This window comes from Cherax quadricarinatus, chromosome 100 (assembly GCF_038502225.1).
Source record: "Cherax quadricarinatus isolate ZL_2023a chromosome 100, ASM3850222v1, whole genome shotgun sequence".
Taxonomy (NCBI): Eukaryota; Metazoa; Arthropoda; class Malacostraca; order Decapoda; family Parastacidae; genus Cherax; species Cherax quadricarinatus.
Genome location: NC_091391.1, coordinates 1,164,643 through 1,189,525, shown reverse-complemented (window position 1 = coordinate 1,189,525; position 24,883 = coordinate 1,164,643). Strand labels below are relative to the sequence as shown.

Sequence of the window (24,883 nt, the reverse complement as noted above, 5' to 3'; positions counted from 1 at the left end):
ACAACAACAATATGGTACAGGTTATGGTGGCCCTATAAAAGAACAACAATACAGTACAGGTTATGGTGGCCCTATAAACCAACAATAATACGGTACAGGTTATGGTGGCCCTATGAACCAACAATAATACGGTACAGGTTATGGTGGCCCTATAAACCAACAACAATACAGTACAGGTTATGGTGGCCCTATAAACTAACAACAATATGGTACAGGTTATGGTGGCCCTATAAACCAACAACAATACAGTACAGGTTATGGTGGCCCTATAAACCAACAATAATACAGTACAGGTTATGGTGGCCCTATAAACCAACAATAATACAGTACAGGTTATGGTGGCCCTATAAACTAACAACAATACAGTACAGGTTATGGTGGCCCTATAAACCAACAATAATACGGTACAGGTTATGGTGGCCCTATAAACCAACAATAATACAGTACAGGTTATGGTGGCCCTATAAACCAACAATAATACAGTACAGGTTATGGTGGCCCTATAAACCAACAACAATACAGTACAGGTTATGGTGGCCCTATAAACCAACAACAATACAGTACAGGTTATGGTGGCCCTATAAACCAACAATAATACGGTACAGGTTATGGTGGCCCTATAAACCAACAATAATACAGTACAGGTTATGGTGGCCCTATAAACCAACAATAATACAGTACAGGTTATGGTGGCCCTATAAACCAACAACAATACAGTACAGGTTATGGTGGCCCTATAAACCAACAATAATACAGTACAGGTTATGGTGGCCCTATAAACCAACAATAATACAGTACAGGTTATGGTGGCCCTATAAACCAACAATAATACAGTACAGGTTATGGTGGCCCTATAAACCAACAATAATACAGTACAGGTTATGGTGGCCCTATAAACCAACAACAACAACACATTCCACATAACGTTACAATGTTTTCCAAACATAATGAAAGTTGTGTCAGCTTCACCTCCACCTGGAAGACTGAACAGTGAGTTTATATCTGACAGATTATATCTGACAGTTTATATCTGACAGTTTATATCTGACAGTTTATATCTGACAGTTTATATCTGACAGTTTATATCTGACAGTTTATATCTGACAGATTATATCTGACAGTTTATATCTGACAGTTTATATCTGACAGTTTATATCTGACAGTTTATATCTGACAGTTTATATCTGACAGTTTATATCTGACAGTTTATATGACAGTTTATATCTGACAGTTTATATCTGACAGTTTATATCTGACAGTTTATATCTGACAGTTTATATCTGACAGTTTATATCTGACAGTTTATATCTGACAGTTTATATCTGACAGTTTATATCTGACAGTTTATATCTGACAGTTTATATCTGACAGTGTATATATATCTGACAGTTTATATCTGACAGTTTATATCTGACAGTTTATATCTGACAGTTTATATCTGACAGTTTATATCTGACAGTTTATATCTTTAAATGACAGTTTATATCTGACAGTTTATATCTGACAGTTTATATCTGACAGTTTATATCTTTAAATGACAGTTTATATCTGACAGTTTATATCTGACAGTTTATATCTGACAGTTTATATCTGACAGTTTATCGACAGTTTATATCTGACAGTGACAGTTTATAGCTGACAGTTTATATCTGACAGTTTATATCTGACAGTTTATATCTGACAGTTTATATCTGACACTTTATATCTGACAGTTTATATCTGACAGTTTATATCTGACAGTTTATATCTGACAGTTTATATCTGACAGTTTATATCTGACAGATTATAGTCGACAGTTTATATCTGACAGTTTATATCTGACAGTTTATATCTGACAGTTTATATCTGACAGTTTATATCTGACAGTTTATATCTGACAGATTATAGTCGACAGTTTATATCTGACAGTTTATATCTGACAGTTTATATGACAGTTTATATCTGACAGATTATAGTCGACAGTTTATATCTGACAGTTTATATCTGACAGTTTATATCTGACAGTTTATATCTGACAGTTTATATCTGACAGTTTATATCTGACAGATTATAGTCGACAGTTTATATCTGACAGTTTATATCTGACAGTTTATATCTGACACTTTATATCTGACACTTTATATCTGACAGTTTATATCTGAGTTTATATCTGACAGTTTATATCTGACAGTTTATATCTGACAGTTTATATCTGACAGTTTATATCTGAGTTTATATCTGACAGTTTATATCTGACAGTTTATATCTGACAGTTTATATCTGACACTTTATATCTGACAGTTTATATCTGACACTTTATATCTGACAGTTTATATCTGACAGTTTATATCTGAGTTTATATCTGACAGTTTATATCTGACAGTTTATATCTGACACTTTATATCTGACACTTTATATCTGACAGTTTATATCTGACACTTTATATCTGACACTTTATATCTGACAGTTTATATCTGACAGTTTATATCTGACAGTTTATATCTGACAGTTTATATCTGACAGTTTATATCTGAGTTTATATCTGACAGTTTATATCTGACAGTTTATATGACAGTTTATATCTGACAGTTTATATCTGACAGTTTATATCTGACAGTTTATATCTGACAGTTTATATGACAGTTTATATCTGACAGTTTATATCTGACAGTTTATATCTGACAGTTTATATCTGACAGTTTATATATGACAGTTTATATCTGACAGTTTATATCTGACAGTTTATATCTGACAGTTTATATCTGACAGTTTATATCTGACAGTTTATATCTGACAGTTTATATCTGACAGTTTATATCTGACAGTTTATATCTGACAGTTTATATCTGACAGTTTATATCTGACAGATTATAGTCGACAGTTTATATCTGACAGTTTATATCTGACAGTTTATATCTGACAGATTATAGTCGACAGTTTATATCTGACAGTTTATATCTGACAGTTTATATCTGACAGTTTATATCTGACAGTTTATATCTGACAGATTATAGTCGACAGTTTATATCTGACAGTTTATATCTGACAGTTTATATCTGACACTTTATATCTGACACTTTATATCTGACAGTTTATATCTGAGTTTATATCTGACAGTTTATATCTGACACTTTATATCTGACACTTTATATCTGACAGTTTATATCTGAGTTTATATCTGACAGTTTATATCTGACAGTTTATATCTGACAGTTTATATCTGACACTTTATATCTGTCAGTTTATATCTGACACTTTATATCTGACAGTTTATATCTGACAGTTTATATCTGACAGTTTATATCTGACAGTTTATATCTGACAGTTTATATCTGACAGTTTAAATCTGACAGTTTATATCTGACAATCATTAAGAACTCTAAGTCTTATTGTATTTTTCTGAATAAAACTAAGCTTCACACACGGAGGGTCCGGGTTCGATTCCTGGCAGGGTGGAAACATTTCGACGTGTTTCCTTACACCTGTTGTCCTGTTCACCCTCCAGGGTTAAAAATCCAAATGAAATCTTATCTACACATACTCGTACTTTCACCATCACTATCTTGTCAGGCTTCAACGATGCTGGATTAATGACCGTCGACCTCTACTACTAATGCTAATACTGCTACTACTATTTCTACTACTGCCACTCTGCATTGTATGACCCTTGTAGGTTTAGCGCTTCACTTATTATAATGATAATCTACAACTGCCACTACTTCTACAATTATAATTATTGATACTGTCATAAATTCTTTTTTTGCAGGTCATTAGAAGCGGGGAGCACACAAACAGATGATATTGTCCAGCAAGAAAGAGAATGTCAGGTTGTGGAGCAAGCCGAGGTATCCCCGTTAATAATAATAATAATATCTTTATTTCCTACAAGTACATGTACATGGCATACAGTCCTAGCTGACAACAGTGACATACTACTATATAGAAAGCCCCTTGTTATGCTCCGCATGTCAGGCAAATTAGGTCAGTGTCCCAGGATGCGACCCACACCAGTCGACTAACACCCAGGTACCCATTTTACTGATGGGGAAAATAGACAACTGGTGGAATGAAACACGTCCAATGTTTCTACTCTGGCTGGGAATCGAACCCGGACCCTCGCTGTGTGAAGCGAGAGCGTTAACCACCAGGCCACCAGAGCCCCCATTAACTTACCCTTATGTAGAGTTTTCCCCTTCGTAATTAATCAGGTCTAAATTTGATAAATTAGACACATGTGCAACTCTTGGGTATCTTTATTGAGGAAATGTTTCGTCACACAGTGGCTTCATCAGTCCATACAAAGGAGAATGGTGAAGAACAGGAGGAGAACGAGGTAATCAGTCCCTCAACCTTGAGTCGATGTAGTCAGTCCATCAATCTTGAAAAGAATACAGCATATCTGTGGAGAAGTAGCTTATATACTGTAGGCAGGAGAGGTGCAGCAGTTGTAGGTGGTGTCACATTTGACCAATGTGGAAGTTGCACATGTGTCTAATTTATCAACATGTCAGTTCTGTACGAATGGTATATAATACCGACAAGATGAGAGTAAGACACATGTGCAACATCTGGGTATCTTTATTGTAGACGTTTCGCCATCCAGTGGCTTTATCAATACAAATTCAAGTTATTATTATTATTATCACACCGGCCGATTCCCACCAAGGCAGGGTGGCCCGAAAAAGAAAAACTTTCACCATCATTCACTCCATCACTGTCTTGCCAGAAGGGTGCTTTACACTACAGTTTTTAAACTGCAACATTAACACCCCTCCTTCAGAGTGCAGGCACTGTACTTCCCATCTCCAGGACTCAAGTCCGGCCTGCCGGTTTCCCTGAATCCCTTCATAAATGTTACTTTGCTCACACTCCAACAGCACGTCAAGTATTAAAAACCATTTGTCTCCATTCACTCCTATCAAACACGCCACTGGATGGCGAAACGTCTACAATAAAGATACCCAGATGTTGCACATGTGTCTTACTCTCATGTCAGTTCTCGGAACCATTCATCTACAATCAGGTCTAAATTTCTTTAAGGATTAAGGAGTTTATTTCCTTGCATAGATTATAATGTGTAATTACAATATAAATCCCCTCAAGGAAGACTACTTGATGTTGGTGAGGGGCTCTTGATTTAGGGAATTGGATCTGTGCTCCAGTTCCCTGAATTAAGCCTGAATGCCTTCCACATCCCCCCCCCCAGGTACTGTATAATCCCCCGAGTTTAGCGCTTCCCCCTTGATTATAATAATAATAATAATACAATATTAATTTGCTTAGTGCAAAGAAAGTTACTATCATGCCGAGGTGGCCCGGTGGCCTGATGTGGTGGCCCGGTGGCCTGGTGGCTAAAGCTCCCGCTTCACACACGGAGGGTCCGGGTTCGATTCCCGGCGGGTGGAAACATTTCGACACGTTTCCTTACACCTGTTGTCCTGTTCACCTAGCAGCAAATAGGTACCTGGGTGTTAGTGGACTGGTGTGGGTCGCATCCTGGGGGACAAGATTAAGGACCCCAATGGAAATAAGTTAGACAGTCCTCGATGACGCACTGACTTTCATGGGTTATCCTGGGTGGCTAACCCTCCGGGGTTAAAAATCCGAACGAAATCTTATCTTATCTTATCTTCGGGCAGACCAAACCTAATGCTTTACTTAATACCTGGAACTTTAATTCTGTATTGATTGTTCCTCTTAAAGATCTACTGTTTGCTTATCATTCATGTACATATTAAAACAACAAACAACTTTATTTTTTTGTGTAGTATACAAACTGTAGTTTACATGTAATAAAGAGGTACAATACCATGACTGAAGCAATTCACAAATAGCCCCTATACAGTGGTACCCTGAGTTTCGGCCATAATTCGTTCCAGAAAGCTGTTCGAGTGCTGTTATCGAACAAATTTGTTCCCATAAGGAATAATGTAAATTAAGTTAGTCTTTTTCAGACCCCAGAAAATATACTTACAAAAACACTTACAATAATACACTTACATAATTGTTCAAGTTGGGAGCAGTATGAAACTCGAGGTACTACTGTATATATCAGCAGTTGATTAGTTATTGCCCTATTAATCTTAAGTTAGCCTTAAGTTTGCCCAAAATGCTCTACATACTAAGGGGCTTTTTGCATGTGGACTTAAAATATAACTTGTCTCTTTACAAACATTGTTTTTTTTTTTTTCTTTTTTTCAACAAGTCGGCCGTCTCCCACCGAGGCAGGGTGACCCACCGAGGCAGGGTGACCCACCGAGGCAGGGTGACCCACCGAGGCAGGGTGACCCACCGAGGCAGGGTGACCCACCGAGGCAGGGTGACCCACCGAGGCAGGGTGACCCACCGAGGCAGGGTGACCCACCGAGGCAGGGTGACCCACCGAGGCAGGGTGACCCACCGAGGCAGGGTGACCCAAAAAAGAAATAAAATCCCCAAAAAGAAAATACCTTCATCATCATTCAACACTTTCACCACACTCGCACATTATCACTGTTTTTGCAGAGGTGCTCCGAATACAACAGTTTAGAAGCATACACATATAAAGATACACAACATATCCCTCCAAACTGCCAATATCCATCATATCATACAAACATTGTACCGTGCTGAAATAAAAAATCTAACTCAGGCCACTAGCGTGTGGTGCATTTCGGGCCACAAGAGAAGGAAAGTTTTACACTCAAGAAGTTGTTGTCATAAACACATACAGTGGACCTCCGGTTAACGATATTTTTTCACTCCAGAAGTATGTTCAGGTGCCAGTACTGACCGAATTTGTTCCCATAAGGAATATTGTGAAGTAGATTAGTCCATTTCAGACCCCCAAACATACATGTACAAACGCACTTACATAAATACACTTACATAATTGGTCGCATTCGGAGGTAATCGTTATGCGGGGGTCCACTGTATATGTAAAACATTTCTCTTCCTGTTCATGATGAACAAGAACAAAAAATGTCTGTCAAATTGTGTTAATTTTGTATTATTTCAAATAATAAATGTACGATATGATGGGATGTTTTAATTGTGATTTATAGGTTGGGACCCAAACAGAGGAAGAAGAAGCCCGAAATTTGGATCACCGAGAATATGATGAAGTGTCCCTAGCGGCGTTCTTGAAGAGTATGGCTCCGAAAGGTAAGTTTCTCTTAAAATGTATGTGAAATATGTGTTTAATACAGTGGAACCTCAAAAATCGAACTTCTCCCAACTCAACCAATTATGTAAGTGTATTTTTGTAAGTGCTTTTATAAGTGTATTTTTGAGGGTCTTAAATGGACTAATCTAATTTACATTATTCCTGATGGGAATAAATTCGTTCGGTAGTGGCACTCGAACAGCCTTCTGGACCGAAGAAAGTTCGATATTTGAGGTTCCACTGTATATATACTGTAGTTACCCACTGGATCTTTTTTACAGTACTTAAAGTTGCCGCAGTGTAGCAATTCTTATTGTGTCTTGTCTTGTTAAATTTTTCGTATGCATGTGTATTTAAAATTGTGTAAGCACAATAGGTCATAGTGAGTGGAAGTATGTGGTTTTTATGACTTCAGGTGCTGTTGGAGTATGAGCAAGGTAATGTTTATGAAGGAATTCAAGGGAAAGTACTGTACCTGTACTCTGAAGGATGAGTGAGGATGTTGCAGTTCTGTAGGTCGTAGGACAGGAATATCAGCTCACCTCTGGCAATCCAATGATTTAATGAGTGTTGTGATAGTATTGCCTTCTTTGGGCCATGCTGCCTTTTAAATTTGTGTGTGAGTATGTCTCCTCATTTTCCTTATCTATGAATGGTGGCATTTCTAAAATTTTTGGTCATTCTTTACATATCGTATTTTAAAATTTCCAGGGCTTTATTTTGCTAAATGTTTGAAAACATCTTTTGTCTCTCTTGTTTCTTAAACCCTCTGTTTTGTTTTTCTTGTGTGAGTAATATATAGGAACGCCCTACATATACAGCATCTCCTTTTCGGTGTTCCATATTTTATGTTGGCTTCAAATTGAGCCATTATGTATTCATTATGTACCACCCACTGGCGATTGTCATTGGTGGGTGGAACAATAGCTCCATTGAAAGCTGGTGAAAACATCTTACACCGAAAATAAGTGCTATATATGTGGGTCCCTCCTGTACTTGATATGGGTGTGTAAGTATAGTAAGCATGTGTGAGTATACTGTATGAGTGTGCATGTACTGTGAGCGTATGTGAGTATACATACAAGGAGAGTGATAATTCAGTCACAAAAATATTTAGTCTAATTTATTTTCAGTTATTCGAGAACTAGAGAGACAAAATAGAAGTCGTGCCTTCCATGGCTACTCTGTTGCAAAGGAAGAAGAATCTATAGGGGTTAAGCTGTTACATACACTACGCTGGAATCTGTTGCATCCTGAGGTGAGCATAAACTTATTCAATATAGAATAAATTTGATCGCACTAATACATAGTTATTAGGCCTAATGATTGGTAGATACTTCTTACAACTGGGATTACAAGTAATCAGCGAAGTCTACACACAACAGAGTGAACAAGGGGACCATAGCACTTTAACCCTTATACAGTCCAAACGTATATATGTTCGCTCGCGAACATATATCTACGTTTTGTTTTACATGCTTTCTTATGGAGAAAATCAAGGTCGGAGCGCTACGTACGCAAATGTAGATCTACGTTTGGACAGTTTAAGGGTTAAGGGCCGAAGCGTTATCATACGTTTTATTGTCCTATGTGCAGGTTATTTGTGTATTGTTCCAGTCACAGTATTGTGCCTAATTATTCTTTATTTTAAGAGGTATACTATACAGGCAGAGGTGTCCTTCACTTTATACAGTAGGAATATTCCTGACCTATGGACTTTCAACTTACATTCTAGTGTTACCCATTGTTTATACAATGTATCATGTGGAAATATATGTACATGTACTTTGAATTTGAATTTGAAGAGTATCCCTATTTTGTTCATTTTACACCAAGTTCACTGTAACCAAACAGGGATATTTTTCAAATTCAAATTCAGTTCAAATTCAAGATATATTTCCACATGACATGTTGTTTATACAGAAATGGGCGACACTTGACTGCATGGAGAAAGCTCATGGTTATGCAGAACATTTCAGCTAAACTTACGCCTTGCAGAGACTTAACAAGTTCCAAGTTTCTTGAAAAATGTTTACCAAAAAAATGACCTTGTCGCACATTCACTGAAATGAATTTACTCCAAAAAACTAAGAAAAAATAAAATGATCGATTAATTCATAATCCTTATGCAATTTATGCAGTTTGAATAGAAGGAAAAATTCACATTTCTTAATGTTTTAGTTATTAAATAATGAACATGTCACATGGGCATTATTTAACCTTGAATTTTTACTTTTGTTCGGATAAAGAAAAAAATTCTGAAAATTTAGAAATAATTTCAAATTCAAATTTTTTTTTCTAAACTAAGGATAGTCTAAATAGTAGTAATAAGAATGATATTAGTGTATAAGATTGTTCTTGCAGGGAGTAGTGACATGTATCAGCTGGAGTTGTACTGGCTCGGTTATTGGAGTGTCGTACGGGTCGAAGGACCATGATGACTGGTGCGATCACAAGGGTTCCGTGGCCGTCTGGAATATAAATAGGTAATATACATACAGTGGACCCCCGGCTTACGATATTATTTCATTCCAGACGTATGTTCAGGTGCCATTACTGAACGAATTTGTTCCCATAAGGAATATTGTGAAGTATATTAGTCCATTTCAGACCCCCAAACATACACGTACAAATGCACTTACATAAATACACTTACATAATTGGTCGCATTGGGAGCTGATCGTAAAGCGGGGGTCCACTGTAGTTGTTCTTTATTTCCGTTAAATGATCAATACTGATGGACCACCAGCTGGTGAAGGCCCCTGGGCTGAAACCCCTGGAGGACCTCCAGCTGGTGGAGGCCTCTGGGCTGCAACCCCTGGAGGACCTCCAGCTGGTGGAGGCCCCTGGGCTAAAACCCCTGGAGGACCTCCAGCTGGTGGAGGCCCCTGGGCTGCAACCCCTGGAGGACCTCCAGCTGGTGGAGGCCCCTGGGCTGCAACCCCTGGAGGACCTCCAGCTGGTGGAGGCCCCTGGGCTGCAACCCCTGGAGGACCTCCAGCTGGTGGAGGACCCTGGGCTGCAACCTGTGGAGGACCTCCAGCTGGTGGAGGACCCTGGGCTGCAACCCATGGAGGACCTCCAGCTGGTGGAGGCCCCTGGGCTGCAACCCCTGGAGGACCTCCAGCTGGTGGAGGCCCCTGGGCTGCAACCCGTGGAGGACCTCCAGCTGGTGGAGGCCCCTGGGCTACAGAGCCTAAAGCCCATGCCTTAATCCAGCCCTGACAAGAAATCAAGTGTACAATGTAATAAGTGGGGTAATGTAACTAAAAAAGGAAAAGGGAGGGGTAGTAATAAACGAGGCTGGAGGAAGTAGTTTCGAAAGTAGGTCACATAAATATAAGAGTTGGTAAAGAATTTGCCTGGAGAGGCCCTGAAAAAAATATTACATAGATTAAATTATTAATGATTATGCTAAATTTAGTAACAGAAATATAACTACACCTTTGAAATTACTACACAAATAATTTCATGAATATAATAAAACCATAATAGTCAGATTTTTTGGACTAATTGTTTCTGAATGCTAACAGGAATGACTTTGATGCTAACCAGCCAGAGAGAGTAATTGAAACATCATCTTGTGTCTTATCCTTGGCGTTCCACCCCAATAATCCAGCTGTGTTTGCTGTTGGAACATTCAACGGTGCGTATGTTTCAACTACCACCTAACCTTACTACTAATTTATTTATTTATTTATTTATTTATTTATTTATTTAAAAATTTGAGCACACATAATAATAATATAATACAGTTAATTTATTTCATTTCTGCATTATACAGGCAATGTAGTTTATATGTATTAACAGAGTGTTAGGCACAAAAGAAAGCCACTAGCATTCGGTGCATTTTGGTACATACGGTACTAAGTATAAAAGCAAAGAGGAAATTTAAAGCTAAATACTTAAAAAGCCCCTATTTAGTGGAGTTGGATTCTCATTATAAATACAAAAAAATACAATTCTTTATTTGCAAAATTACAGTACATAATTAAAAATAAGATGATTTTAGATAATTACAAATGATAATTTTTTTATTGAGACTGACAGGCTTGTTGGACCTCCATGAGACTTGTGTGAGCATGTTAGGAGTGAGTGAAGACAAGTGGCTTTTATGATGATGTGCTGTTGGATTGTGAGCATTTATGAAGGGATTCAGGGAAAATGGTTGGCTGGACTTGAGTCCTGGAGGTGCAAAGTACAGTGCCTGCACTCTGAAGGATGAGTGGAGATGTTGCAGTTCTGAAGGTGGGAAGTACTGTACCTGTACTCTGAAGGATGAGTGAGAATGTTACAGTCCTGGAGGTGGGAAGTACAGTACCTGCACTCTGAAGGATGAGTGAGAATGTTACAGTCCTGGAGGTGGGAAGTACAGTACCTGTACTCTGAATGATGAGTGAGGATGTTACATTTCTCCCATTGAGGCAAGTCACCCTGCTTCAGTGGGAGACAGCTAGTGCAATAAAAAAATATTTGTAGGCTAGAAGTTTTCCAGCGCTTTTTTCTCTGTTCTGCAATGTATAAAACAAAATATGACAATCATGTTATTTAAATATTATCATAGGATATTGCATGGATGCTTGACAAAGCTCCTGGAGAGCGAAACGTTGCCACATTAAAAATGTCACATTAGTTGCACTTGTGTCCTTTTACTTTACATACAGATGCTGTCCACTTGAATGTTAGTTTTCTTTTGTTGCAGGAGAAGTGTTGGTGTATAACCTGTCACATACAGAGGAGGTGACTCCTCTAGACGTGGGAGAGTGTGGGGGCGGCAGTGTGACAACACTCACTTGGGTCAATAACCTTGCTGGTGAAGTGGCAGCATCTCGAACATTGAGTACGTTAGTTGCTACTACAAGTGGTGGGTTTATCCTGGTGTGGGGGCTGAACCTCACAAAGCAGCAGTTAGCATTGAAATCAGGGTAAGTTTTTTATGCAAATAAACTTTACAGACTAAGAACTATTATCCTACCTCAGTTCATTTCAAAGCCCCAGACCTATCTGAGGTATACTACTATCACCTGAGATGCGACCCACAACAGTGACTGACACCCAGGTTCCTACTTAATTCTAGGTGAACAGGGACAGCAGGTGTAAGGTGACTTAACACCCAGGTATCTACTTACTGCTAGATGAACACTGACAGCAGGTGTAAGGTGACTTACACCCAGGTACCTACTTATTGCTAGGTGAACACTGACAGTAGGTGTAAGAAAACATGCCCAACATTTCCACCCATGCGGGGGTTTGAACCCCGGACACTCAGTGTGCGAGTTGAGCGCACTGCCAACTAATTTCCTTGTCAGAATGTGTACAATATAGAAGTTTTTCAAGTAAACAAGAATCATTATTTACAGAACGTGTGAAATCTGCCAAGTTGTGATGCCTTTGTGGGCCTGTAGGCTACTGGCAGCGAAAGTCTGGTAGAACAGATAGTGAGCAGTCTAGCCTGAGGCCGGACTTGGAGAGAACAGTATACAGATAACCCAAAATATCCTCATAAGTTTCTCTCGCCTATGTGTGCGTTATTTGTGTATTGTTCCAGTCATGATATTGTTCCTTTTTATTCTTTTGGAGAGAACTCTTGAAACTGGCACGTCACAAGCGGTGTTCCTCAGGGGTCAATGTTGGGCCCGTTGTTGTTCACAATTTACATAAACGACATAGATGAGGGAATAAATAGCAACGTAAGCAAATTTGCTGATGACACCAAAATAGGCCATCCAATTCATTCTAATGAGGACACTAGAGCACACCAGGATGATTTGAATAGACTGATGCAATGGTCAGAGAAGTGCCAGATGCAGTTTAATATTGACAAATGCAAAGTTCTAAATGTTGGACAGTTAAATAACCATGCCACATATAAACTAAATAATGTAGATCTTAATACTACTGATTGCGAAAAGGATTTAGGAGTTCTGGTTAGCAGTAATCTAAAACCAAGACAACAATGCATTTTTGTTGGCAATAAAGCTAACAGAATCCTTGACTTCATATCTAGAAGTATAAATAATAGAAGTCCTCAGGTTGTTCTTCAACTCTATATATCCTTGGTTAGGCCTCATTTAGACTATGCTGCTCAGTTCTGGTCACCGTATTACAGAATGGATATAAATGCTCTGGAAAACATACAGAGGAGGATGACAAAGATGATCCCATGTATCAGAAATCTTCCCTATGAGGATAGACTAAGGGCCCTGAATCTGCACTCTCTCGAAAGGCGTAGAATTAGGGGGATATGATTGAGGTGTATAAATGAAAAACAGGAATAAATAAAGGGGATGTAAATAGCGTGCTGAAAATTTACAGCCAAGACAGGACATGGCGGGCCACCCTGCCTTGGTGGGCCACCCTGCCTTGGTGGGCCACCCTGCCTTGGTGGACCACCCTGCCTTGGTGGACCACCCTGCCTTGGTGGACCACCCTGCCTTGGTGGACGACCCTGCCTTGGTGGGCCACCCTGCCTTGGTGGACCACCCTGCCTTGGTGGACCACCCTGCCTTGGTGGACCACCCTGCCTTGGTGGACCACCCTGCCTTGGTGGACCACCCTGCCTTGGTGGACCACCCTGCCTTGGTGGGCCACCCTGCCTTGGTGGACCACTCTGCCTTGGTGGGCCACCCTGCCTTGGTGGACCACCCTGCCTTGGTGGACCACCCTGCCTTGGTGGACCACCCTGCCTTGGCGGGCCACCCTGCCTTGGCGGACCACCCTGCCTTGGTGGGCCACCCTGCCTTGGTGGACCACCCTGCCTTGGCGGGCCATCCTGCCTTGGTGGACCACCCTGCCTTGGTGGACCACCCTGCCTTGGTGGACCACCCTGCCTTGGTGGACCACCCTGCCTTGGTGGACCACCCTGCCTTGGTGGACCACCCTGCCTTGGTGGACCACCCTGCCTTGGTGGACCACCCTGCCTTGGCAGGCCACCCTGCCTTGGTGGACCACCCTGCCTTGGTGGACCACCCTGCCTTGGTGGACCACCCTGCCTTGGTGGGCCACCCTGCCTTGGTGGGCCACCCTGCCTTGGTGGACCACCCTGCCTTGGCAGGCCACCCTGCCTTGGTGGGCCACCCTGCCTTGGCGGACCACCCTGCCTTGGTGGGCCACCCTGCCTTGGCGGGCCACCCTGCCTTGGTGGGCCACCCTGCCTTGGTGGACCACCCTGCCTTGGAAGACCACCCTGCCTTGGTGGGCCACCCTGCCTTGGTGGGCCACCCTGCCTTGGTGGGCCACCCTGCCTTGGTGGGCCACCCTGCCTTGGCGGGCCACCCTGCCTTGGTGGGCCACCCTGCCTTGGTGGGCCACCCTGCCTTGGTGGACCACCCTGCCTTAGTGGGCCACCCTGCCTTGGTGGACCACCCTGCCTTGGTGGGCCACCCTGCCTTGGTGGACCACCCTGCCTTGGTGGGCCACCCTGCCTTGGTGGGCCACCCTGCCTTGGTGGGCCACCCTGCCTTGGTGGGCCACCCTGCCTTGGTGGGCCACCCTGCCTTGGTGGACCACCCTGCCTTGGTGGGCCACCCTGCCTTGGTGGGCCACCCTGCCTTGGTGGACCACCCTGCCTTGGTGGGCCACCCTGCCTTGGTGGGCCACCCTGCCTTGGTGGACCACCCTGCCTTGGTGGACCACCCTGCCTTGGCGGACCACCCTGCCTTGGTGGACCACCCTGCCTTGGCGGACCACCCTGCCTTGGTGGACCACCCTGCCTTGGCGGACCACCCTGCCTTGGTGGACCACGCTGCCTTGGCGGGCCACCCTGCCTTGGTGGGCCACCCTGCCTTGGTCGGCCACCCTGCCTTGGCGGACCACCCTGCCTTGGCGGGCCACCCTGCCTTGGCGGACCACCCTGCCTTGGCGGACCACCCTGCCTTGGTGGACCACCCTGCCTTGGTGGACCACCCTGCCTTGGTGGGCCACCCTGCCTTGGTGGGCCACCCTGCCTTGGTGGACCACCCTGGCTTGGCGGACCACCCTGCCTTGGTGTACCACCCTGCCTTGGCGGGCCACCCTGCCTTGGTGGACCACCCTGCCTTGGCGGGCCACCCTGCCTTGGTGGGCCACCCTGCCTTGGTGGACCACCCTGCCTTGGTGGGCCACCCTGCCTTGGTGGGCCACCCTGCCTTGGTGGACCACCCTGCCTTGGCAGACCACCCTGCCTTGGTGGACCACCCTGCCTTGGTGGACCACCCTGCCTTGGTGGGCCACCCTGCCTTGGTGGACCACCCTGCCTTGGTGGACCACCCTGCCTTGGTGGACCACCCTGCCTTGGTGGACCACCCTGCCTTGGTGGACCACCCTGCCTTGGTGGACCACCCTGCCTTGGTGGACCACCCTGCCTTGGTGGGCCACCCTGCCTTGGTGGACCACTCTGCCTTGGTGGGCCACCCTGCCTTGGTGGACCACCCTGCCTTGGTGGACCACCCTGCCTTGGTGGACCACCCTGCCTTGGCGGGCCACCCTGCCTTGGCAGACCACCCTGCCTTGGTGGGCCACCCTGCCTTGGTGGACCACCCTGCCTTGGCGGGCCACCCTGCCTTGGTGGACCACCCTGCCTTGGTGGACCACCCTGCCTTGGTGGACCACCCTGCCTTGGTGGACCACCCTGCCTTGGTGGGCCACCCTGCCTTGGTGGACCACCCTGCCTTGGTGGACCACCCTGCCTTGGTGGACCACCCTGCCTTGGTGGACCACCCTGCCTTGGCAGGCCACCCTGCCTTGGTGGACCACCCTGCCTTGGCAGGCCACCCTGCCTTGGTGGACCACCCTGCCTTGGTGGGCCACCCTGCCTTGGTGGGCCACCCTGCCTTGGTGGACCACCCTGCCTTGGCGGGCCACCCTGCCTTGGTGGGCCACCCTGCCTTGGCAGACCACCCTGCCTTGGCAGACCACCCTGCCTTGGCGGGCCACCCTGCCTTGGTGGGCCACCCTGCCTTGGTGGACCACCCTGCCTTGGCGGACCACCCTGCCTTGGCGGACCACCCTGCCTTGGTGGACCACCCTGCCTTGGTGGACCACCCTGCCTTGGCGGGCTACCCTGCCTTGGTGGACCACCCTGCCTTGGTGGACCACCCTGCCTTGGTGGACCACCCTGCCTTGGTGGACCACCCTGCCTTGGCGGGCCACCCTGCCTTGGTGGGCCACCCTGCCTTGGTGGGAATCTGCCAGTGTGCTAATAAAATAAAATAAAAATTTATCATGTGACAGTAAATTATTTATTAAAGAACTAATGAAAGTAAATTACCTTTTAGTAGTCATTACTGTTGGTCTCGGGGGATAGAATGTGTATATTCGAACATAAGACCCATCCTAAATTATTGGCTATAGTAGTGGTCGTGGTGTTAATTCTCTGGTATACAACTGAACATCACAATAAACTCTAGTCACCAATAAAGTGATTTTTTTATGGTTTCAGAACCCCAATGAAAATGCTTAGGTATCCTGAAGTTAGGAATCCCCGGTTAAAAGAATAAAGAATAAAAATTTTATTTCTTTGCAGAGGTTACAGTGTATAATTACAATTTTGATTTGTTAAGTACAAAGAAAGTCACTATTATGCCGGGGTATTTCGGGCAGACTAAAGCTAGTACAGTGGACCCCCGGTTAACGATATTTTTTCATTCCAGAAGTATGTTCAGGTGCCAGTACTGACCGAATTTGTTCCCATAAGGAATATTGTGAAGTAGATTAGTCCATTTCAGACCCCCAAACATACACGTACAAACGCACTTACATAAATACACTTACATAATTGGTCGCATTGGGAGCTGATCGTAAACCGGGGGTCCACTGTACATAATAATTACTTAAGTCTAGACATGATACGAGTGGTTAACTTTTTAATATTGAGACACTTATGCAACATATGGGAATCTTTATTCAGGAAACGTTTCGCCACACAGTGCGGCGAAACGTTTCCTGAATAAAGATTCCCATATGTTGCATAAGTGTCTCAATCTTCAACTTGTCGGTTTTTCAAACCATTCATTACAACTTTTTAATAAATCTTTATTTACATTAATACTAATGCGAGGTAGTTAAGGTAAAGTTTTATAATAATAATAAACTTGAAGTTCGTTCAACTTCTTGTCATGTGCTGATGTTTTCCGCAATTATCCTTTCAGTTATATGCTTCAAGGTCAAGATGCTCCTCGAGGAATCCGAACACACATGGATGGTTCAAGTGGTGTTGGAATTACTGCAGCTTCATTTAACGCAGAAGATTCCAATCTCTTTGTATTGGGAGCAGAAGGCGGTAGCTTGTTTCTGTGCTCAGCTACCTCTGAGGTTATAACAAATCTTTATTGATTTTCATATACAGTGCTATATTTCTTTTATTTTCACACAAGAAGATACAAATTAATTCTCTTAAATATTTCTAGAGAAGGGTTTCGGAGAAACCTGTTAGCTGGACTTGAGTCCTGGAGGTGATGTGCATATGTAGGGGCTTTCTGCATGTTCACACAAATGTCATTCACCTTTTATAAACATTGTATCATGCTTAAATAAATTTATTATTATTAAGTAAAATGGCTGCACTCTGAAGGATGGGTGGAGATATATGCAGTTTTGAACTGTAGTATCGGCCCGCCTCTGGCAAGACAGTGATGGAGTGAGTGATGGTGAAAGCGTTTCTTCTTTTTTGGGTCATCCACCTCGGTGGGAAATGGCCGATAACTTGTATAACTTTCTTGTATCATAACTCTTCTAGTGCATTCAGGTATAATATAACACTTGCAGTAACTTAATGGTATTTATATATATATTATAATGACTTATCCATGGATTCTTTTATTTATATTTGTTTTGGAGTCAAGAAACTTGTGTAAAATGTCTGTTTATTTACAGGTTCCATCTGGAGTTGAATTCTCTGGTGTTGGGTTAATGAGATGCGTATCGTCTACCCTCGCTCCTCACTCCGGACGAGTGATTACTGCGCAGTTTTCACCTCATCACCGGAATGCCATCCTCTCCGCAGCTTCAGATAATGAAATACGACTTTTCACTATTCTTCAGGTAATTTGTGTGCATGCAAGTTTATATTTGCCAATAGGTGACCCTCGACTTACGATTGGGGTTACATTCCAGTGAATGTAAATACAGTGGACCTCCGGTTAACGATATTTTTTCATTCCAGAAGTATGTTCAGGTGCCAGTACTGACAGTATTTGTTCTCATAAGGAATATTGTGAAGTAGATTAGTCCATTTCAGACCCCCAAACATACACGTACAAACGCACTTACATAAATACGCTTACATAATTGGTCGCATTGGGAGGTGATCGTTAAGCGGGGCTCCACTGTATTTAGGTTTCTTCTTTGTGCTCTTTCTTTTCATATGTACTTTATTCCTCTTTCGTTTTTGGTAATTTTTTGTTAAGTAAAAGGACATGTGCAACTAATGCAATATTTTATTGTGGCAACATTTCCAGCTTTGTCCAACTTTTTAAAACATTGCCACAATAAAATGTCACATGAGTTGCACAACTTTTTTTACCTAATATATTGCCAACAACTCTACCAACGTTATTACAATTTTTTCTTGCTGGTATGGCAGTTTGGAGGGATATGTTGTGTATCTTTATATGTGTATGCTTCTAAACTGTTGTGTTCTGAGCACCTCTGCAAAAACAGTGATAATGTGTGAGTGTGGTGAAAGTGTTGAATGATGATGAAAGTATTTTCTTTTTGGGGATTTTATTTCTTTTTTGGGTCACCCTGCCTCGGTGGGTCACCCTGCCTTGGTGGGTCACCCTGCCTCGGTGGGTCACCCTGCCTCGGTGGGAGACGGCCGACTTGTTGAAAAAAAAAAAAAATGGGATTATCATCTCTCTTTACCTCAAACCCTTGATCGTCACCATTTTTCTTTGTATATAACTGATAAAGCCACCAAAGGCCTGGTCTCAGACCGAGCCGTGGGGGCCTTGACCCCCGAAACCCTCTCCAGGTAAACTCAAGGTAAACCCAAGTGTTACACAAGTGTCTAATTTATCAAATATTTATACTGTGTATTTATTTTACTTTTTTTTTGTCTTGCAGTATGAGCAGTTAATATGTGATAATGTAAACAAATCATTAAACATTTGAGATGCATTCAGTAATGAAAAAATGCTCTTTTCCACCTATGGTGATTTTTGCTTGCAAGGAACTAGGCCTCAAGATCTCGGCCGAGAAATCTCTTGCAATGATGTTCAAGGGACCAGATCCTGTGAATAGATTACGTATTCAGGATATAGAACTTGAGTGGACAGGCTCCTACCTGTACTTGGGAATCTACATTGATAAAAAGCTGACCTTTCAGGGCTAGGAACCAAAGATCAATACAAATGGGGCCCTTCTGTATACGGTGGACCCCCGCTTAACGATCACCTCCCAATGCGACCAATTATGTAAGTGTATTTATGTAAGTGCGTTTGTACGTGTATGTTTGGGGGTCTGAAATGGACTAATCTACTTCACAATATTCCTTATGGAAACAAATTCGGTCAGTACTGGCACCTGAACATACTTCTGGAATGAAAAAATATCGTTAACCGGGGGTCCACTGTATATATATCTTCTAAAATCAGAAGGTTGGAAAGGCAGTTGGACAGTATAATTATCTGTTCACTTTGAGAGGGGTAGATCTCAATATATATACACTTAGACTTTCCCTAAGCCCCTATATTAGAGATTAAGGTGTTCTTCACTAGTAATATACAGTGGACCTCCGGTTTACGATATTATTTCACTCCAGAAGTATGTTCAGGTGCCAGTACTGACCGAATTTGTTCCCATAAGGAATATTGTGAAGTAGATTAGTCCATTTCAGACCCCCAAACATACACGTACAAACGCACTTACATAAATACACTTACATAATTGGTCACATTGGGAGCTGATCGTAAAGCGGGGGTCCACTGTATATTTACCCCCACAGATTAGTGGGTGATGGTATCACTGTTATGTTGTTTTCCCATTTTTACTTTGATGGTTTGGTTCTCACTACATGTTCTTGTGTACGGTAGATTAAATAAGGCCTTATAAAGTCTAGGGTAATACATTATCGATTGGTCGTCCTCAGTCTCTGAAATGTTTTCACCAACCCTCTCAGCAAGTTATTTAAACTACTATTACGAAAATAGGGATATATTCTAGACAGATATATACAGAATATACAAGCTTAGCATTCTCCTATACATAACATAAGCATGCACGCCCTTAGCCCTGTGGCCTATGGGTTAAAGCTCTCGCTTCACACGGCAAGGGTCTGGGTTTGATTCCCAGCATGGGTAGAAACATCGGGCATATTTCCTTACATTGGTTGTCCATGTTCACCATCAGTAAAATAGGTACTTGCGTATTAATGGACTGGTGTGGGTCACATCCTGGGTGTTAGTGGACTGGTGTGGGTCACATCCTGGGTGTTAGTGGACTGGTGTGGGTCACATCCTGGGTGTTAATGGACTGGTGTGGGTCACATCCTGGGTGTTAGTGGACTGGTGTGGGTCATATCCTGGGTGTTAGTGGACTGGTGTGGGTCACATCCTGGGTGTTAGTGGACTGGTATGGGTCACATCCTGGGTGTTAGTGGACTAGTGTGGGTTGCATCCTGGGGACATAACAAGGGACTTCTATATAGTAGTATGTCATTGATGTCGACTATGATCTGTATACCTTGTACATGGGGGCAATCCTGGTTGCAATCCTGGTTGCATCCTGGGGACATAACAAGGGGCTTCTATATAGTAGTATGTCATTGATGTCAACTATGATCTGTATACCTTGTACATAGGGGCAAGAAGCCCCTATCACGAGCCTTTTCCATCCTATGGAGAGGGAGCATGGACACGGGGGTCATCCCACAGTTACTAAAAACAACAGACATAGCCTCACTCCACAAAGGTGGTAGTAAATAGCAAAGAACTACACACTGATAGCACTAACATCCCATATCATAAAAATCTTTGAAAGGGTCCTAAGAAGCAAGATCACCACCCATCTAGAAACCCATCAGTTACACAACCCAGGGCAACATGGGTTTAGAACAGGTCGCTCCTGTCTGTCTCAACTATTGGATCACTACGAAAAGGTCCTAAATGCACTAGAAGACAAAAAGAATGCAGATGTAATATATACAGACTTTGCAAAAGCCTTCGACAAGTGTGACCATGGCGTAATAGCGCACAAAATGCGTGCTAAAGGAATAACAGGAAAAGTCGGTCGATGGATCTATAATTTCCTCACTAACAGAACACAGAGAGTAGTCGTCAACAGAGTAAAGTCCGAGGCAGCTACGGTGAAAAGCTCTGTTCCACAAGGCACAGTACTCGCTCCCATCTTGTTCCTCATCCTCATATCCGACATAGACAAGGATGTCAGCCACAGCACCGTGTCTTCCTTTGCAGATGACACCCGAATCTAAATGACAGTGTCTTCCATTGCAGACACTGCAAAGCTCCAGGCGGACATCAACCAAATCTTTCAGTGGGCTGCAGAAAACAATATGAAGTTCAACGATGAGAAATTTCAATTACTCAGATATGGTAAACATGAGGAAATTAAATCTTCATCAGAGTACAAAACAAATTCTGGCCACAAAATAGAGCGAAACACCAACGTCAAAGACCTGGGAGTGATCATGTCGGAGGATCTCACCTTCAAGGACCATAACATTGTATCAATCGCATCTGCTAGAAAAATGACAGGATGGATAATGAGAACCTTCAAAACTAGGGAGGCCAAGCCCATGATGACACTCTTCAGGTCACTTGTTCTATCTAGGCTGGAATATTGCTGCGCACTAACAGCACCTTTCAAGGCAGGTGAAATTGATGACCTAGAAAATGCACAGAGAACCTTCATGGCGCGCATAACGCAGATAAAACACCTCAATTACTGGGAGCGCTTGAGGTTCCTAAACCTGTATTCCCTGGAATGCAGGCGGGAGAGATACATGATTATATACACCTGGATAATCCTAGAGGGACTAGTACCGAACTTGCACACGAAAATCACTCACTACGAAAGCAAAAGACTTGGCAGACGATGCAACATCCCCCCAATGAAAAGCAGGGGTGTCACTAGCACGTTAGGAGACCATACAATAAGTGTCAGGGGCCCGAGACTGTTCAACTGCCTCCCAGCATACATAAGGGGGATTACCAACAGACTCCTGGCAGTCTTCAAGCTGGCACTGGACAAGCACCTAAAGTCGGTTCCTGACCAGCCAGGCTGTGGCTCGTACGTTTTTTTGCGTGCAGCCAGCAGCAAGAGCCTGGTTGATCAGGCTCTGATCCACCAGGAGGCCTGGTCACAGACCGGGCCGCGGGGGTGTTGACCCCCGGAACTCTCTCCAGGTAAATATTATAATTATTATCAGGGGGACTAACATGCCAGGCTAGTAACTCCTTCTGTATACATTACTAAAGTTAAAAAGAGAGACCTCGTTTTTCTTTATGGGCTGCCCTGCCTTGGTGGAATATGGCCGGTTCATTGAAAGAAGGTGATATATTGTATGTAATTTATTTCAGCCAAACAAACCAGTGAGTGTAATACATGCTGAAGAAGGGATAGCGTGTGTCCGGTGGTCACTGTCTCGTCCTCTGGTGGTGGCTGTGGGTCGTTTAACTGGTGAGGTTGCTCTCTATGACTTGGGTGTAAAGAACTGCCAGCCATTCTTGATTCTGCCAGCTGCTGCCAAACCGTCTCCAATAACAGTTTTACAATTCAACAAGAAGAAGTAAGAATTTTTAATATTATATATAGGTCAGTGAATTAGTTATGCCAGAACTGATAAGACAATATTTTAGCGGGTTTGTCTAGACTATTGAAGTTATGGTAATGTTTATTAATTTTTATATTCTTGCAGTTTTCAGAATACATTATATCATGCAAGGCATTTTCCATCAGCTGATAATACTTTTTTTAACATGCTAGCTGTGTTCTTATACACTAATGCTAGATTCTTTAGACAGTATTTTTATATTAATGTAACAAAAGCTATGTGTGCCATATGAGCCATTTAAATCTTGAGGAATAACATACTTCTGTATAGTTATATATGTGAACATGCATATGAGGCACATCACAGACTGTAAAGAACAAACAGCCACAATACCGTGACTGGAACAATACACAAATAACACGCACAAGGAGAGAGAAGCTTACGACAGATGTTTCAGTCAGACTTGGACCATCTACAAAGTCACACTAGTATGAAAGAGCGAGGAGAGCCAGTATATATAAGCGAAGGGGATGGACGGGACCAAGAGACCAACAAAAAAAGTTGTGGCAGTGGTAAGGCTGGTTTTGGAAAGTAGTAGTGGTAGTAGAAAGTAGGGAGAGTAGTTTTAGTGGCACAATAGATAGAAAGGGGAGTAAATTATAGACTAATTATAGGGCTAAGAGAAACTCATTTTTCCTTGTGGACTACCTTGCCTCGGTGGGATACAGCTGGTTTATTGAAAGAAGAATTAAAGCATGCTATTGTTAATCCAGACATTATTTGTATTGTCTCGACTTGCAGCAGTGGCAAAGTTGCACGCTGTACCATGAGTGGGTTGAGGTGTAAGAGTCAACCCTTTCTTGAACTCTTGGGTATTACTGAAAACCAGTTGTTGATATACGTCCAACCCATTTCTCTACTCTTTTTTTCATCAAATTGGAAGGAAATACTACAAGGGCAAAAGCTACCATACTAAGAAATTGAGAATTACATTCATGCTTGAATGCTAAACCCATAGAGGGTCATGCAGCACCTGGGATAATGAGAAGCTATAAAGTTTGATCCAAAAACAAAAGGAGATTTATTTCCTTGGATCAAGAGCCCTTTATCAGCACCAAGGCATCATCCTCGAGTGGAGGAAATTCAGAAGAAACTCTGACAAGTGTGTATACACACACAATATACTACATGCAATATACTTGCATGTTATGTATACTAGTTGGTATTAATTACAAGATTTAGCTATATTTTAGTAATTTATTTTTACAAATAAGGTTATTTTGTGTGATTTTTTCTTTGAAATTGCTGTAAGCATCAAAGTCCAACTTATAACTTTATGTATACAATTTACTGTCATTATTAATCTGTTATAATCATAACAATAATTTTTAAAGTGGTGGACTGGTAAGCCAGTGGAAGGTCTCAGTCAGATAGCCAAAAGCTCCAGCAGGAAACACCTGTCCTGTTTCCTAACAGATCTTACCTAACCTGACCTGTCATTATTAATAAATAATGTTTTTCCAACAGCATGAAGGTCCTGGCATGTGGTGACCAACTTGGCCGAGTGTGTGTGTGGAACTTGCCCAACAACGCTGTGTCACCGCTCTCAAGCGAACTCTCCAGTCTCCACACACTCTTAGACAATATAGTTGATTAGTTGCGCTTGCAATCTTTATTCTAGTCAAAATCTGATGTTTATATGGGAGTGTAATTGTTATGAATTACAACAATGGTGCCACCATTGTAAGTACAGTTATTAACAGCTTACTGTTAACATTACTATAATCATGGAGAGTGCTAAACCCATGGGGATTATAAAGTGCCTGGAGGGGGGGGGATGGAAGGTATTCAGACTCATTTCAGGGAACTGGAGCATAGATCCAGTTCCCTAGATCAAGAGCTCCACGTCAGGAAACACTTGTCCTGTTTCCTGACGAACCTTACCTAACCTACAGCTCATAGAATGGGTTGTTATTACGATTTCTTGAGTCATGGGTTGTTTGTAATTGTGTTTTCATTGGTCATTATGAGGTGATACAAACTATGGTAAA

General features: G+C 42.6%; 1 protein-coding gene across 1 annotated transcript; it reads left to right on the top strand.

Annotated features, from left to right (window-relative positions):
- The first annotated feature begins 830 nt into the window (after positions 1 to 830).
- Positions 831 to 24,756, top strand: LOC128704670 (cytoplasmic dynein 2 intermediate chain 2). Its single transcript, XM_053799806.2, has 11 exons — positions 831 to 990; positions 3,746 to 3,824; positions 7,023 to 7,122; positions 8,257 to 8,381; positions 9,488 to 9,609; positions 10,657 to 10,769; positions 11,826 to 12,048; positions 17,251 to 17,413; positions 17,975 to 18,142; positions 22,639 to 22,847; positions 24,360 to 24,756. Exons 1-11 carry the CDS (start codon positions 932 to 934, stop codon positions 24,487 to 24,489), a joined length of 1,491 nt encoding a protein of 496 aa, XP_053655781.2. The 5' UTR covers positions 831 to 931; the 3' UTR covers positions 24,490 to 24,756.
- The last annotated feature ends 127 nt before the right edge of the window (positions 24,757 to 24,883 follow it).

What these genes read in the sequence shown, in the direction of transcription:
- LOC128704670 (XM_053799806.2), top strand. Translation starts at nt 932, where the DNA reads ATGTTTTCCAAACATAATGAAAGTTGTGTCAGCTTCACCTCCACCTGG. An exon ending in TCCACCTGGAAGACTGAACA is followed by an intron (nt 991 to 3,745) that starts GTGAGTTTATAT and finishes CTTTTTTTGCAG; the next exon opens with GTCATTAGAAGCGGGGAGCA. An exon ending in TGCTGTTGGAACATTCAACG is followed by an intron (nt 10,770 to 11,825) that starts GTGCGTATGTTT and finishes CTTTTGTTGCAG; the next exon opens with GAGAAGTGTTGGTGTATAAC.